The 17,460-nt window shown below is 30.4% G+C and overlaps 1 protein-coding gene across 1 annotated transcript in view; it reads left to right on the forward strand.

Annotated features, from left to right (window-relative positions):
- The window catches only part of LOC138942115 (uncharacterized), a 58,150-nt gene that overhangs the window by 18,099 nt on the left and 22,591 nt on the right, over positions 1 to 17,460 (forward strand). Inside the window, exon 2 of the mRNA XM_070312153.1 lies at positions 17,230 to 17,300. Within this exon, the coding sequence (XP_070168254.1) occupies positions 17,258 to 17,300 (43 nt within the window). The 5' untranslated portion in view covers positions 17,230 to 17,257. The remainder of the gene's footprint in view (positions 1 to 17,229; positions 17,301 to 17,460) is intronic.

Raw genomic sequence — 17,460 nt, forward strand, 5'->3', positions numbered from 1 at the left:
ATTGCATTTACCTGGCTGTACTTTATGAGATTTCGCTACTCGGGGGAGCACAAATGCCAGAACTGCTATGATAAGATAAGTCATAAACCGCTTTAATGTTGCTGACGATTGCATTACTTTGCTAACTGCAACGACTCCATAGATTTTAATCAATGTCGTATGTTGATAGCAGCATTATAAATATTAGATGTCACTAAATATCAATTAGCGTATTCTTCGTAAAAAAAGAATATAGTTCAGGCAGTCCATTTTTTTATTAATGCATATCCACAATGCGTATATTGTTAAAGATATCATAATAAAAGTGTTTTCTTATATCACATTAATTTTATGTGTTTTTAATATATATAAGGAGATATTTAATATATATATATATATATATAAGGAGATTTTATTATATAAAATTTTTTGATACTTTATATCGGTGCAAGATGAATGGCTAGTATTATTCATGTTTGTCCATCCGTGTTCGATTTCTGCGTTGTTATTCGGTATGAAAGCGATTGGCAAGTCGCCGTGGCACACATTACGTGTTATGGTCGTACGTGTTAAGGAGAAGACGGAAGTGTCTATTTTCAATCGCACGTCAACCACGTCCGGCAATTCTCTATATTAGTACCGTACTATTCGAAAGATTCCGTCGTGATTTGTCACGTGAATATACACGCGCGCGCGAGCCCTATTAAATCAAACACATTGAAGTGGACGGTTATCTCGCTCGCATATTAACACAATAACGTCGCTAGATAATACTCTTATTAGGGCGCCAATTTGGTACTCGCCATCATGAGACGATGACTGTCGTTAGATCGAAAGTATTGAAACGAAACAAATATTCAACTATTGATACAACTCAATATATATAATAATGTAATCTAATAGATATTTTTCTATATTTTTAAATGATAAAAATTGTACAGATCAATACACAAACAATACATATTACTAGTAAATTAATAATATATAATATATAATGTCAAAAGAATTAGTAACATTAAAATACAGTTCAATATTATTTCAAATATTGTACATCATTTTCTATATTAATATTAAGATAATAATTAGAATGAGAAATAAATATTGAAGCATTTTAAATATTTTGTCAGTAAGCGCATATTCTACACCATTTATTTCAATTTAGTATAAAAATTGTTATGTATTGATCTGTACAATTTTTATCATTTGAAAACGTAGAATAATTTAAGCTGTCAAAGTTTCTCAAGAACTACCCATACAGCACTAAAGCTTGCAACAACATTGCTGCAATATTGCAATATCGCATATTGTAGTTTAATGTTGCAGAAATATTACAAAGACATTATTTTACAATATAACTTTAGTAATGTTGTAGCAACATTCCAAAAATATTCCAAAGAAAATATTCGATAATCGCTAGTTCATTCGTTTACCGCTATGCGGCGCATATCTATTCCGCATTTAATTTTTAGTCACGATGATTATATTGTATAAAGTTTACAAAGAGCGACTAATAAGATTAAAGATATAATAACTATTTTTATTAGCTTAAATTGTATGATATAACCCCAACACAGGGGACTCAGACATTGGACTTAGAATTCTTTTAATAGTTTCCATTCTTATATAAAATCAAAAATTTGATAATAATTTTTTAACATGCAAGACATACTTCAGATTTTAATAAATAAATTTTGAGATTATATGAAGACAAGAGAGATGTGAAAAAACTTGTATACGTAAATCCACCACAATCTTTTTGCATATCTGAATATTTCGGATACAAAGAGATTGTGAATTTACAAAATTGCAAATTGAGATTTTTCTTATTTCTCTTAGATATTCTTTGTCATTGAAGGAAGTCGAATGTGTACCGAAAAATTTGCAATTTATAATTTCGTTATTATTATAATACAGAAAATCTATATACACACTAAATCCTGATTCTTATATGCCTAATTTCTTATTATTTTTTTCATATGTTAAAGATATTATGTCGATAAATATACGTAAAGCATTATTGCATATATATTATATTGCTATGTTGCTGCAATATTATATTGCAATATTTCTGTAGGCGGACATTTTACTGTTGCTGCAATATCATAACAACGTTGCAGCAACATTTCGTAATGTTTCTGCAATGTTGCAATCTTGCAGAAAAATGTTGCTGCAATGTTGTTGCAATCTTGCTACATATATATTTTTGGCCGAAATAGTATACATATATTGCAGTCTCTAAATGTTTGTTATATTGTTAAATCAAAGAAATATCTAAATGTTCAATTTAGCGAATAGGTCAGAGAGGTAATTTCCATCATGTCGATGAGCACTGATTACGTGTCTCACGTTTCTCTGTAAAAAGAAGTCTCAATTGACAGGCGATGGGATCCCGTTACTAATTGCGTCATTGGTGTCGCCGGCCGTTATTATCGCCTTTGTCATATTATGATTGTTCAGTTTAATAGCAACGTAGAAAAATGAAATTGTGCGACGAGATCGGTTTGTCAATCGCGCAATTAAATTCTCGTACAATTCGATATCTCGCTACAGCAAAATATTTCGCAATTCGTCGGAGTACATTGTCACAGAGCCGCGCATCATGGTAGCTATTGTTGTCTCGTTCAAAAAATTTCCATTAATGTCATTGAAATAATTTCTTATTGCAAGGTTGCTTCGTCTGTTTGTTAATGAGAAAGAGCTCGCATTTATGGCAAGAAAACGCGTCCCATCTTTTTCGTAAATTTCTTATTAAATGCCGCGATTAATCGTGATTTTTGATATTAAATATTAAAACGATACTTTTATAACATGGATTTATACAACATGATAAATCATTCCCATATGACGCTATAGCATAAATTCAAGTTTTGTGAAAAACATCGTGTTTTCTTTTTTATAATAAACAACATATTTTTAAATTTTGTACGAATATTGTATAATGGAATGTGCATCCGTGTTTTATACGAAGTCTATTATATTTTCGTACATTAAGCCAACGGATTTTTGCAAAAGCAAGTATTAGATAAATAATAAAAACCTTTAAATATTTAATCGCAAATAACATTGCCGTATCCATCATGTACTTACCTATTCTCTTTGTACGTAGAAAAATTGATGTTAGTTTTTTAAAAGCTTTACATCCTCGTACTAGCTACATACAGCCATAAATAATATATAATTGGACCGTAGCATAAAACTAATATTTAACATCCCGCAAAAAATAACACACGATCGCAGCGAGTTGAATATGAAAAAAAAAAATGCGCTATGGGTGCAATTACTATTGCAGCTATTATACTATTCGTAATTGCTGTTGAAATAATTATACTCACACCAACCTATCTTTTTATAATTAAACTCTTTCCACTTGTTATTTTCATCTGTTTGTAAACGTGTGTGTGAGAGAGAGAGAGAGAGAGAGAGAGAGATTTGGGTAAAATTTTTTCGTTTATATATATATCTGACATAGATATATAATCGTGCGATATATTAAAATGAAAATAATTTTTCTTTCGCTACGAGAAATTATGAATTTACTATGCTATTTTTTAATTAATATCTACATTTCAACGTGTATGTGCTAAATGTACTTTTATGAATTTCGAATTTTATTTGAAAACCAAGCTTCAAAAACTAAGCTTCGCCTTTCGAAAAATATTATGGACGCTATCAACTGAAGCATTATTGTCTTAACCCGGAGCATAATATTATTTCAGTAGCAGTCGTTACGTCATATAATAATTATCTACAGAATAGCTAAACTCTTGAAAGATAATTAAGAACGGATAGATAATCATTGCAGAACTTTATTAAACTTACTTTTATATTTTTTTCCCGCGTTAAGTTAATATTTAATCTAAAGAAATGCTCTACACATAATTTGTTTTATTGTTATGGATTTTATTACATTCTTTTAATTTATGTTTTTCTATAATAATATCCAACTGTATATTATGTACTTGTATATTTATGCGTGCATGTTACAGGCACGTAATGGATACGCATATAACATGCAAATAATTTAATTTTGATAGACTAGTAATTGTGAAAGAAAAACAACACTTTATTACACTTGCGGATGAACGACGCACATTAATTGATTGACGAGGCAAAATTGTAAATGTTGTAACTGACGGAACATCTGCAAATTATTTATCGAATTTTAACGAAAGCATGCACTCTCTATAGATCTTTGCATCGCTTTCCTTTCTATCATATATCCTTTGTGCCATATTATAATATGGCACTCGAAATAATTATTTATACTATTAATGCTATATTAGAAAACAAATTACAAATTGATGAAAGAAAATGGCTATATCAAATTTTTATTTATAACAAGATTATGTAACACAATCTCTGCAATTTAAAAGAGTGAATTAAAAATCTGGATATCGAGTAAATTTTATATTAATTCTTTTTTTAGTTTTAACAAGATTTGTTAATGTTTTAATCAATAATATATCATACATTTTATAAATTATTATCCATTCATTAGAATTTTAATGAATTTAATGAATAATGTACGCGTCTGATTTATCGATGTATATAACGTACAATATATATACAATAATAATATGAGTTAATAATAATTATATATTATTATAGCTTAAAGTTGTGAGAAAATTTCACTGAATATTCAAAAATACTCTCTATAAAAATAGACAAGCATGATTTACAATGCTGACACTCAACACTCTTGCTCAGCATAAATTCTAATTACCGGTTGTTCTTTAAATATCTAGTGGGCGGATATGCCGGTGTAGCAATAATCATGAATGTCAGGCATTGTAGAGCAAAGGGTGTCTAGCGATAATAACGAGGCACGTTGCGATTAATCGCGTGATTCAACTCCGCGGAAACATCCTGGGAACATTTTCCACGGAGCGACCTGTCGTCGTGACGGCTTCGAGCGAACAATGCTCTCCCTGTGACGGTAATTCGCGATTACCCATTGCTATTTTGTAATTTGCTTTCGCGCAACGTGAGCGACGTTACTCGCCTGTGACACAATAAACACGTTGCAAGATCGCATTACACCGTTGCACTTCTAATTAGCAGCAGCGCGAGAAGCGAAAGGAACGATGGCAGAGAGAAAGAGAGAGAGAGAGAGAGAGAGAGAGAGAGAGAGAGAAAGAAATGCATTTTAGAATGTGTGTACCGTACTAATAAATGAACAAAACTGAAATCTTGCATTTTAGGAATAATATAATAGAGCGTGTATTATTTATTGATTTTTTTCATATTCCACAACTCTTTTACAGAAATAACAAATATAATTTAACTCTTTATACAAAGAGAAATGAAATATATATATATATATATATATATATATATATATACACCCATACAGCACCGCAAGATTGCAATAACATTGCAGCAACATTTTTCTGCAAGATTGCAATATTGCAGAAACATTGCGAAATGTTGCTGCAACGTTGTTATGATATTGCAGCAACAGTAAAATGTCCGCCTACAAAAATTTTGCAATATAATATTGCAGCAACATAGCAATATAATATATATACAATAATGCTTTATGTATATTTATCGACATAATATCCTTAACATATGAAAAAAATAATAAGAAATTAGGCGTATAAGAGTCAGGATCTAGCGTGTATATAGTTTTTCTGTATTATAATAATAACGAAATTATAAAATGTAAATTTTTCACTACACATTCGACTTCCTTCAGTGACAGAGAATATCTAAAAGAAATAAGAAAAAACTCAATTTGCAATTGCGTAAATTCACAATTTCTTTGTATCCGAAATATTCAGATATCCGGATGCAAAAAGATTGTGGTGAATTTACGCATACAACGAGTTTTTTCACATCTCTCTTGTTTTTATATAATCTCAAAATTTATTTATTAAAATCTGAAGTATCTTTTGCATATTAGAAAATTATTATGAAATTTTTGATTTTATATAAGAATGGAAACTATTAAAAGAATTCTTAGTCTAATGTTTGAGTCCCTGTATTAGGGTCATATCATACGACTTAAATTAACAAAAATAGTTATTATATCTTTTTAATCTTACTAGCCGCTCTTTGTAAACTTTATATAATCATCATGATTAAAAATTAAATGCGGAATAGATAGCGCAACATGCGCCGCTTAATGGTAAACGAATGAACTAGCGATTATTGAATACTTTTTTTGTAATATTTTCGGAATGTTGCTGTAACATTGCTAAAGTTATATTGTAAAATAATGTCTTTGCAATATTTCTGCAACATTAAACTGCAATATGCAATATTACAATGTTGCAGCAACGTTCTTGCAAGCTTCAGTGCTGTATGGGTATATATATAGGTTCTGATCCTTGTAAATCATATTTTAAAGATATATAAACTGATACAGAGAGATTCTCTATATTTATTATTAAATTAAACATAGTAATTAGAAAATTATAGTTTGATAAAATTTATTCTTTTTTACACATTTTTTATTTTTTATATAATTTCAAAACTTTTGATTTTAAAGGTCTTTAGTATTTGAATTTTTTTTTATGTCATATCTGTGAATGAATTAATATTAATATAAAGAATACTAAATAAACATATATGCGATACATGATATGCAATGCGTTTGAAAAAATTTTCTGTTAATTATTTTATCATATCTCTTTGAAGCGTATCTTTCGTCGTTTTTCGTCTCATTGAAACTGTGTCAGTTTCAATTTCCAAGCCATCTCAGGGACGATGAGCAAGATTGTACGTACATAGAATTTAGATGCGTCTGATTTGCATATAAAATCTGATATACACTTTCTCACAGAGGCAAACATTCTCGTGCGACACGGTGTGACTTAATAGACAGCAAACAAACTAAAGGAGCATAATGGAACGTCATTGTTCGGCAACGCAAGACAAGGCCGTGACTCGTCATTGAATAATTGGACACTCGTATTCGTATACTCGTACCCGTATCTGCGCACTGGTCCTACTGATGCAAGGATCATCGTGACATGATGGCTCTACGGAACGATCCAATCCGCGTGGGACACTTGACAATAAAAAACACTGAATAAACAGAAGAGTGATTTAAAAAAAATGGAATGGCTGAGTTGTGTCATTCAGATTAAATTGGGGCACGATGGTGTCTTTACGATATCAATAATTATCTGATAACATGACGTCATCCCGTTGCAAGGATAAAAAAATATATCTCTTATTATGATTAGCCGGAGATATGTTTTCTATAGATGTACATAAGATCGCAATTTAAATGATTATTTGCAATTGATTATAAATGTGCTATGAAATTATTATCTTATACATATAATCCCGTAAAGAATTAATTAAGTTTAAAGAGATATGATTTATGAAAATTGTGCGAAAATGAGGGAGAAAGAGAGAAATTCTACCATTTATTTATAACTCTCGAGTACAGATACATATGTTTTTTTATCATCCATTATTATCTATTATTATTCGCATTATCTAAACTTAACAAGACATGACACATTCATATATGTATATATGCATATATAGTAGTTGATTTCTCAAGTTACGAATTTTATTTAACAATAACGTATTTCTTTAATATGTGCAAGGAGTTTTCACTCAATGAGGAAAGCAAACGGGACAATACGATAGACTTTCATAAACTTAGCCCATACAGCACTAAAGCTTGCAACAACATTGCTGCAATATTGCAATATCGCATATTGTAGTTTAATGTTGCAGAAATATTACAAAGACATTATTTTACAATATAACTTTAGTAATGTTACAGCAACATTCCAAAAATATTCCAAAGAAAATATTCGATAATCGCTAGTTCATTCGTTTACCGCTATGCGGCGCATATCTATTCCGCATTTAATTTTTAGTCACGATGATTATATTGTATAAAGTTTACAAAGAGCGACTAATAAGATTAAAGATATAATAACTATTTTTATTAGCTTAAATTGTATGATATAACTCCAACACAGGGGACTCAGACATTGGACTTAGAATTCTTTTAATAGTTTCCATTCTTATATAAAATCAAAAATTTGATAATAATTTTTTAACATGCAAGACATACTTCAGATTTTAATAAATAAATTTTGAGATTATATGAAGACAAGAGAGATGTGAAAAAACTTGTATGCGTAAATCCACCACAATCTTTTTGCATATCTGAATATTTCGCATACAAAGAGATTGTGAATTTACAAAATTGCAAATTGAGTTTTTTCTTATTTCTCTTAGATATTCTTTGTCACTGAAGGAAGTCGAATGTGTACCGAAAAATTTGCAATTTATAATTTCGTTATTATTATAATACAGAAAATCTATATACACACTAAATCCTGATTCTTATATGCCTAATTTCTTATTATTTTTTTCATATGCTAAAGATATTATGTCGATAAATATACGTAAAGCATTATTGCATATATATTATATTGCTATGTTGCTGCAATATTATATTGCAATATTTCTGTAGGCGGACATTTTACTGTTGCTGCAATATTATAACAACGTTGCAGCAACATTTCGTAATGTTTCTGCAATGTTGCAATCTTGCAGAAAAATGTTGCTGCAATGTTGTTGCAATCTTGCGGTGCTGTATGGGAGAGCACCTATTTAAACGCGACACTCGACCGAGAACTTTCGGAGCAGCCAGCTAGTTAAAGTGGATTTAGCGATCGAACGGAAACACGTCGGTCGAGTAAATGCGAAAGTGGATGAGTGCGCTTTTTCGACAATCAGTCAATAAAGAGAGAGAGAGAGAGAGAAAAATAAATCATTACAAGATTTTAGAGAGTGACGCAATGTGTTCCCCTGCTGATGTTGCCAAACAAACCAGAAAATAGCACGATTGCCATTTTCTTGCCTAGAGTACGATCAATAGAAAACATTCGTTATTGCCTACACAAAAGAAAAGAATTCTTTTGATGTTTTAATGAAAGTTTTTTCCGCTCCTATAAACTTGATACATTTAAAAAAAGAACACGATAAAAAATTTGGAAAATATAAATAATATGACAAAAGTTGTTTTATACATTCTTAAAATAAAATTTCTTTAAAGTATCTTTTTTTGCAAAACGGAAAGTAATTAAAAATAATTAAAAAAATTTAGAAGCGTGTAAAAATAATTTTTACACAAATCTCTCTTATAAGAGTATAAAGATAATTATTTCCTCTCCTTCATATTGCCAATCGTTATTATTTAAATAATGTCGTGCGGATTAAATTCGTCTTACAAGTTTAAAGATCTTCCTGAACGAAAATAATACGTTCGTTGAACAATTATCTGACACAAAAATTAAAAATTAATATACAAACCTGTTAGATGTACAAACTAGTTATCCTTGAAATGTACCATTCATTATTGCAACCTACGTTCAATTTTTTTTTTTTTGCTCGCATAATGATCTACAATTTGAAAATGCGTTTGCAGATTAATTTGCACCGCGACGTTTCCGCGTAGCCATATCCGTAAAAATGCTCTGCGTAAATTACTCATCAATGTAAATTCGTCGCGACTGACAGCGCAAATGCAACGACGAACAATAGACGCCGGCCGTGAACGAATGAATCGATATCCGAGTGTCGTTCTGTCATCGGTTGACATTCGCGATGTTGCATCCCGTTGTTGAGAATTCAATTGACAACACACGCAGACCATTCCCACGCGCGCGCCACGTGCTTTTATTTTATGAACGCAATGCGTAGCGCATCGCCGTTATGAGATCGATTTTGCATCGATCTTGCTCGATATCATATCAATCGATACATGACTCGTTTCGTTTAATAATGGAGTGTAATTATATTCAATGAATTTATGTATTGGCACTCGAGCACTTGATTTTCCGAGCCGTGCGTTTTTATTAATCTTTTTTCAATAATTGATTTACGCGAGAAATATTTCCCCCCGAGATTTCTCCTATTTCGAGATTATACACGGTGAATCGATTGAAATTAAGATTAATAAAGCTTCATGAACGATTCACTATTCGTTCTGATTCACTTCGTATTTCGTATCGCTCGTTAAAATACATAAATACAATAGATCGATTGAGATAGAAATATGCGAAACTATTTTTCCAAATAATTCTTTTATGCGGAATTGAAATAATTAATTATTTACATATATTGGCTTATTTTTAAAGACACTTATACTTAAAAAAAATTTTAAAACAAGAATAGAGAAACAATTGTTACGCGTTCTTCTCTCGAGACATCCGGGCATCTCTTCATCTTACGCCGTCTCTCTCGCAAATATTAGTTGCAATACGAAATAGAAAATCGCTAGCACCGTTTGACGAAACTGGTTTTCCTTCGCCCTAGCACCCGCTTCGCGATCGCAAAACACGAAAGAATCGCGACGGACGTTGAAGTTAGTGGAGCATACAGCCGCGCGTCGTATCCGGTGAAACATCACGAAGCAAACAACCGCGGTCGACAATGAAGCACCAAGAAGAAGGAACAGGTGGTCACGCATCGCTTACCTGCCATGCTTGAGACTGATGATTTTTTCTCAGAGACCGAGGTAAAACAGCACAAAGAGAAGAGAAGAGAGAGAGAGAGAGAGAGAGAAGAACGACCTCTAACACAACTTTTTCATTGTGAGAAAAATAAACATATTAGAAGCACGACAAATTGCTCTCGTCGTAAAAAAATTGTGAGAAAGAGAAAAGGAATATGTATCCGAGTCGTATCAGTCTCTCTTAGTGCGCAATGTCTAAGTACTTATAAGTAAACCTATTTAAGTGATACGCTCCGATTTCTCTCAAATTCGGCACAAATATAAAACTACAAAAAATATTTCACCTATGTCTTTTCATTTTTAATGGCCTATAAAAATGATTTTTTTTACGGACAGTTAATATCCCTTCAATTTTCACCCTCCTATCATCAATAAGTACAACAAAAATGCATAAGGTGTTTTTTAAATTGCTGATTACGAATGTAAAGTCAGATTTGCAAAATTATTTGCTTAAATAATAAAATGTTTAAATAAATTAGCAAAAGAATTGAAGAAACGCCGTACAGTGACATATGTTTTGAGAATTATTCGGGTAAATAATTCTAAATATGGCATCAAATATGTAGAATTGCGTTGTGTTAAATTATTTCAACAATAAATGGTTCAAATAAATCAGCAATAAGGTTAAAAAAATTTTATACAACTTAACCCATCGCAAAACGCTTCAATTTTTTTTCAACCTTGTCGCTGATTTGTTTGAACCATTTGTCTTTATTGTTTGAATAATTTAAAAGAATGCATTTTAAATTTGATATATTTAGAATTACTTACTTGAATAACTTTTATAACATATGTCACTGTATTTCTTCAACTTTTTTGCTAATTTGTTTAAACATTTTATCATTTTAGGCTATGTTCCTCTCTCGTAGTATTACGGTAAGATTATTGAAAACTGAATATTTTACGAAATATTCTATTTTTTATATCAAAATATGTCAGATTAAAATATAAAATAACTCAAAAAGTACTTAATGAAAAAATACTTTATTATAGTGTTTTGGAAAGCTCTAGATGTCAGCTATAAGAATACTAAATAAAAAATGGGGGTTTTCATTTAAGATTTTAAAGTTGACCTTCACATGACCTTCAAATGATTTTCCAAGGTCAAATCATCGTCACCATCTTATGGCCCCCTTGAAGCCACACAACTTTTGTTTGAAACATTTTTCTCTTCCGGGCTTGGTTTTTGAGATATTGAAACTGGATGGATTAAAATGGGCCATCCAGTATATATATATATATATATATATATATATATATATATATACTGGGTGGCCCATTATGGCGATATATATATATATATATCGCATATCAAATTCTGCGCTTTGCGTGTTTTTTAATAATTAAATTTCTATCTTCAAAATTAAGGAATATGATAAATAGATAAATATGATAATAAGTAAAAATTGTTAATTATATGGAAGAAATTATCGGAACAAGTATATTTTTTTTCGTCTCTTTGATATTTTATGAATATACAAAAAAATATAAAATTACAATTTGAAAGTTAAAAACAAATTATTCATCGTTATCTATCTAATAGATTTATTCAATTTGAAGGAATATTTCAATGGATGCTTTTTGCGCGACACGGGGAATAACCGCTGTCGTAATTTACACAGAGCTCGTCATTTAAAAGAACTATAACAAACTTTCTACTATCTCCCGATACGTTTTACGTTTCTCCGAAACGCGAATGGCTTGGCCTAATTTGGGGCGAGAAAAGATTTTTTTGCGACGGAAAATGGAAAAGTGCTTCAATCAACGGAGACAAAGGATGCAAGATCGTTGTTGAAAAATGCGTTCTTTATGTATTCCCTCTTTTTGCCCAGTGGCTGCTATTGAACCGTGCATGCATTGTACGCATACGGACTAATTTAGCAGCAACATAAGCCAAAACAGTGACAGCATTTATCGTAATGCAATTGATAAAAAATATAATTGTTATTGTAATATTTACAGTGCTATTTGAAGTTTAAAAAATTATTTGAATTTAGTAATTGGCATCCAAAGTTCTAGACAAACTGATCCAGAATCAGCACTCGACAAAGTCGATACCTCTATTTGCCCTGCACGAAGAGATCGAATTCGAATGATTATGCACGAAATCGTTACACGAGGAACTACGTGGACTACGTGTTCCTCGGGGCGACAGCTTAACTTGTACTAATCTAATTGACGAGCCTTGAGGTCGACCTCCTTTGGTACCGTTCAGCCCTGGATGATCCCAGCAGGCTACATCGATGTAACTTTAACATATGAATATCTCATACGTACACGTATATGTCGCGTTTGCATGACTAGGAATGCAAAGTACATATGGTACTTTGACGTCGTTCGCATTTGATGATGTGATCCTTTCATGCGTTAATTAATTACGCAAAAAAAATTTCAAAATTCTTTCTATTAACTTCATCTCTCACGCGCATAAAGATTTATCCTTCGCAACGCGCGCTTACGTGTTCTTTATAGGAGATATGTATACTTCATATTATATCATAAAATATAAAATGTGAAATCTTGATTTCTTTTCTTCTCATCCAGCATAAAAACGACATGGTTCTTTTTTTTTGCCGCAATTTTTCCGCGCAATATAATTTCCTTTGAGAGACGTACACGACGGCGGTTTCTGTTAGTTCTCTAGAAAATTTCAATCTCATTTATTTTCTTTTACATTTGTATTTCGTCCTTAAACTAATTTATGCTAGTCTATATATTTAGTTATATACAATGTTTTTATCAGGGACAAGAAAATTTTTCTGTTAAACTGCGATTTTTTTTTTTTTTATAAAAGCAACTACAGAAGAAAGAATTGTAAGATTGAAGAAATCATTCGAAATAAACATCATGGTTCATTCAAGATACGTAAGGTGATCTACATAATAAAGGCATTTAAATTTCCCTTAAATCGATCGAAGTGTAATTATTGTACGCGTTTAGCTCGTCCGCTTTAGCTAGGAATGTGCTCTGACGCATATCTTGCAGCTATTTTCTCATACAATGTGCGTATACGGTATAATTAATTGAGACATGTATTTACTCGAAACGCCTAAGTTGCGATATACTAATTAACAGGGTTGGGAAGTAACGCGTTACTTGTAACGCCGTTACCGTTACAGTCACTTTTTTTCGGTAACTGTAACGGTAATGGCGTTACAAATTTTATTTGTAACAGAAAAAGTAACTTCGTTACATTTTTCGGTAACGAGTAACGAATTTAACAGTTACTTTTATCGTTACTTTTTTTAAATTTTTTGTTTTATTTAAGATATTATTCTTGCTATTGTGCGTGATAAAATTTTTATCTTAACCGTAAAGCCGTAAGCAAATCGACCAATTAGCATTCTTATTATGTTGTAATCTCATTTACTACCAGTTCTAAGTACCTTGCAACGAAAATTAGAAAATCTCAATAAATCTGACCTTATAGATTGCCATTCATTAGTTGAAGCTATTCAGCAAGGTTTAAATAAAAAGTAACTTATTAATTTGATTAATACATATGTTATTTAATTTTAAATAAGGATTTAATTGAAAAATATTATTTTATTTTAAACTATTGATTCAAAAGTATTAATTTCAATAAAACAAACAATGTCGCTTAATTTACTATATTTGATTTTAGATTTCTTACAATATTTGAAACAAAAGAATTAATAATAGCAACATGTTTACATCAAAAATTTAAGTTAAACTGGTTAATCGGAGAAAAAAGAAAACGTGCTGAAAATTACTTGGAGGATTTATTGGGAATCCGATCAACTGAAAATTCTCCAAAAGCTGGAAAATCTGACGATCACGATGATTTTTTCATTTTTGAGCAAAAAACGGTGCAAAATGAATCTGAACAAGAAGAATTGCAACGATTTTTAAAATCAAATAATTGTAATATAGAAATGTTAAACGACTATCCAAAACTTAAAAAACTTTTTATTAAATATAATACCAAGCAGTGCATCTGTAGAAAGAATGTTTAGCATCGGTGGCTCTGTATTAACACCACAAAGAGGGCATTTAAATGATGATACTATGGAGCAACAAATTTTATTAAAAATTAATAAAGAATTTCGATAAAATTTAATCATTTATTTTGTAATAAACCTTGAATGAAATCTTGCTTACAATTTTTTAAAAGTTTTTCTTATGCAAAATAATTTATTAGTTTGTATTGTAAAAAAGTAACGGAAACTGTAACGACTCGTTACTTTTTAGTAACTGTAACGGTAACGAGTTACTTTTATAAAGTATTTTTCCCAACCCTGCTAATTAATCGCACGCGCCTTTAATTGCGCGAGTAGACAGATTTTGTCAGGAAAGAGACTCGCACACATTACGTCTTCATTCATGCAATGTTACGATTTTTGATTGTCGGCGCCGTTTCATGATGCGTCTCTTTTGTGAATCATTCTCGACACAGACGCCACAAAGCTACCTATGAGATTTAATGGACGCTTCGGACACGCTCTCCCGGGTGCTTCGCTCTTGAATTAATAAGGAAATACGGTACAAGCTCTCGCCACGACGTACCTTGAAACAAGAGCGATAAAATGGAATGTGGTTTCATGAGGCAAAGATATAGCTTAGTTTATTAGAGTAATTTGGCTCGTTGGATGAAATAATGATTAGGTAGCTTACATGATTCATAGTAAGAAATAAGTAGAAATAAAATTTTTATATACATTACGTATAGAGAAAGATTTCCATTAACATAATATAATATTTTTAATTATGATCTTATGATTTATTATATTTCTTTTTAATTATGATTTTATGATGAATTGTAAATGGAAGAAAAAAAGAATTTTACATGAAATATTTTTGTCAGATACTTGAATATTTAAATTATAATTGAGAAAAAAAGGTAATCGAGGTTTCAAATATATTTATTTCAATTACGGTATTTCTTTCTTTGACTTTCTCGATTATTAATGATTTTATTATATGAATAACTGATCGACTTCTTTATAACTCTAACATAATTAAAATAGATTTGTACGATATAATATTTTTAATTATGATTTTATGATTTATTATATTTATTTTTAATTATAATTTTATGATGAATTGTAAATGGAAGAAAAAAAGAATTTTACATGAAATATTTTTGTCAGATACTTGAATATTTAAATTATATTTGAGAAAGAAAGGTAATCGAGGTTTCAAATATATTTCAATTACGGTATTTCTTTCTTTGACTTTCTCGATTATTAATGATTTTATTATATGAATAACTGATCGACTTCTTTATGACACTAACATAATTAAAATAGATTTGTACGATTAATTCAAAAATATATGATAAAATTAATTTTTCAGTAATTATAATTGGAAGTACCTTTTATACAGAGAAGATACATAATATTGTACTTTCTACGATTACTTTCTACAATTAAATTCAGATATGTGTTCAATATCTGCACGAGCACGTTCGTGCAGCAAACGAGGCGCTGAATAGCGGAATGTATCTCAACCTATATATTATGAAAATTGGATAATTTCGATTTTTGAGCTTGACAATTAGTATAACTTTTATTTATTTTACATTCTCGATTAAACATCCAAATTCTGTTTTTGTGAAATTTTGTCGATAAATGTGCTATGTATTTATATTATATAAATATTATATAATTAATATTATTAATATTATTAATATTATAATTAATATTATATAATTAATATTATATAATTAATATTATATAATATATATATATATATATGTATATATTGTATAGAAATTTATTTTTCAATTTCTACTACGAAATTGAATTTGAACATATTAAATTATTTTAACGCGAATTTGAAAAAGAATTTTAAAAAGAATATTGAGGGATGTGTATCCTTGACCGAAATACTGTATCTTCGTACAACATCGTTGCGGGATGAAAACTTTTAATAAACTTGCACGCTGCATTGCGGTTTGGAGTTTTATGTTATACTCCCAAAAGTAAACAAACTCATAAACGAGGTCATCCACACAATGTTGAAAATTGCGCCTGATTATATAGCGAGTTGTATTCATTTCCAAGCCCTTGATCGACATCTTTCTTTTGAATTTTAATCAGCAGCGCATACGTTATGCACATACTGATACTGCTAATATTCCACATTTCACAAGATAAAATATTAAAAATAATCCTATTTTTATTATAATTTTGTTTTTACTATGTATCATTACTATGAACTTGCATGTGTATTTCATAATTTTATATTTTAATAAAACGATTTTTTATAAATATTATATATAAATATAAAAAGCAAATATATTTTTAGCTGCCGAAAAATATTATTACAATATACGGCTTAAAATACCCAAACAAAAGTTGTAGAGAATTAAATTATCTTTCAAATGAGATGAAAATGATCGTGGTACGTTTCATGGGTTTTGAAATAATCTCGGTGCTTTTTGTTAAAAAACGCATGGTTTCCCTGACGTTTGTAAAAACGTGTAAAATAATCGCAGATTGCAGATGTTTTTGGGCGCTAACTTTTTAAAGAAGCATTTTTCGATCCATATTTATACGAAACTTTTTGTTCAGAATTAAATTTCCTACAAAATCGGAACGTTTGGGCCCATTCTGCATAAACGTAGAAAAATTTTTAAAAATTTTGTTTATGCTAGTTTATTCTTATACACACTTATTACGATTTACATCATGGAAGTAATAGTATTTGACAGTTGCATGTCCGTAATATATGTTTCTACATACATGGAACGAGTAATACACAAATACAATGTAAAATAATATTTGTTGCAGAACGAGCGAGGAGATCTAACGGACAGAAATGACTAGCGGAAGAACGTCTATCCTTATATTAGGATGCATAGGTGAGTTTTAGTCGTCGTCAAAAGACGCTATTAAATCTTCTTCTTTATTTTTTACGATATACGCCAGAGAAATACAGGTCGCACCCGGAGTAACGCTCGTTACCCCGGAAAAAAAAAAAGGTCACGGCGCGGATCTGCATCTAAGCGGATTAGGCACGCA

This window comes from Polyergus mexicanus, unplaced genomic scaffold (assembly GCF_030449975.1).
Source record: "Polyergus mexicanus isolate NDT 795.1 unplaced genomic scaffold, iyPolMexi1.0 SCAF_21, whole genome shotgun sequence".
Taxonomy (NCBI): Eukaryota; Metazoa; Arthropoda; class Insecta; order Hymenoptera; family Formicidae; genus Polyergus; species Polyergus mexicanus.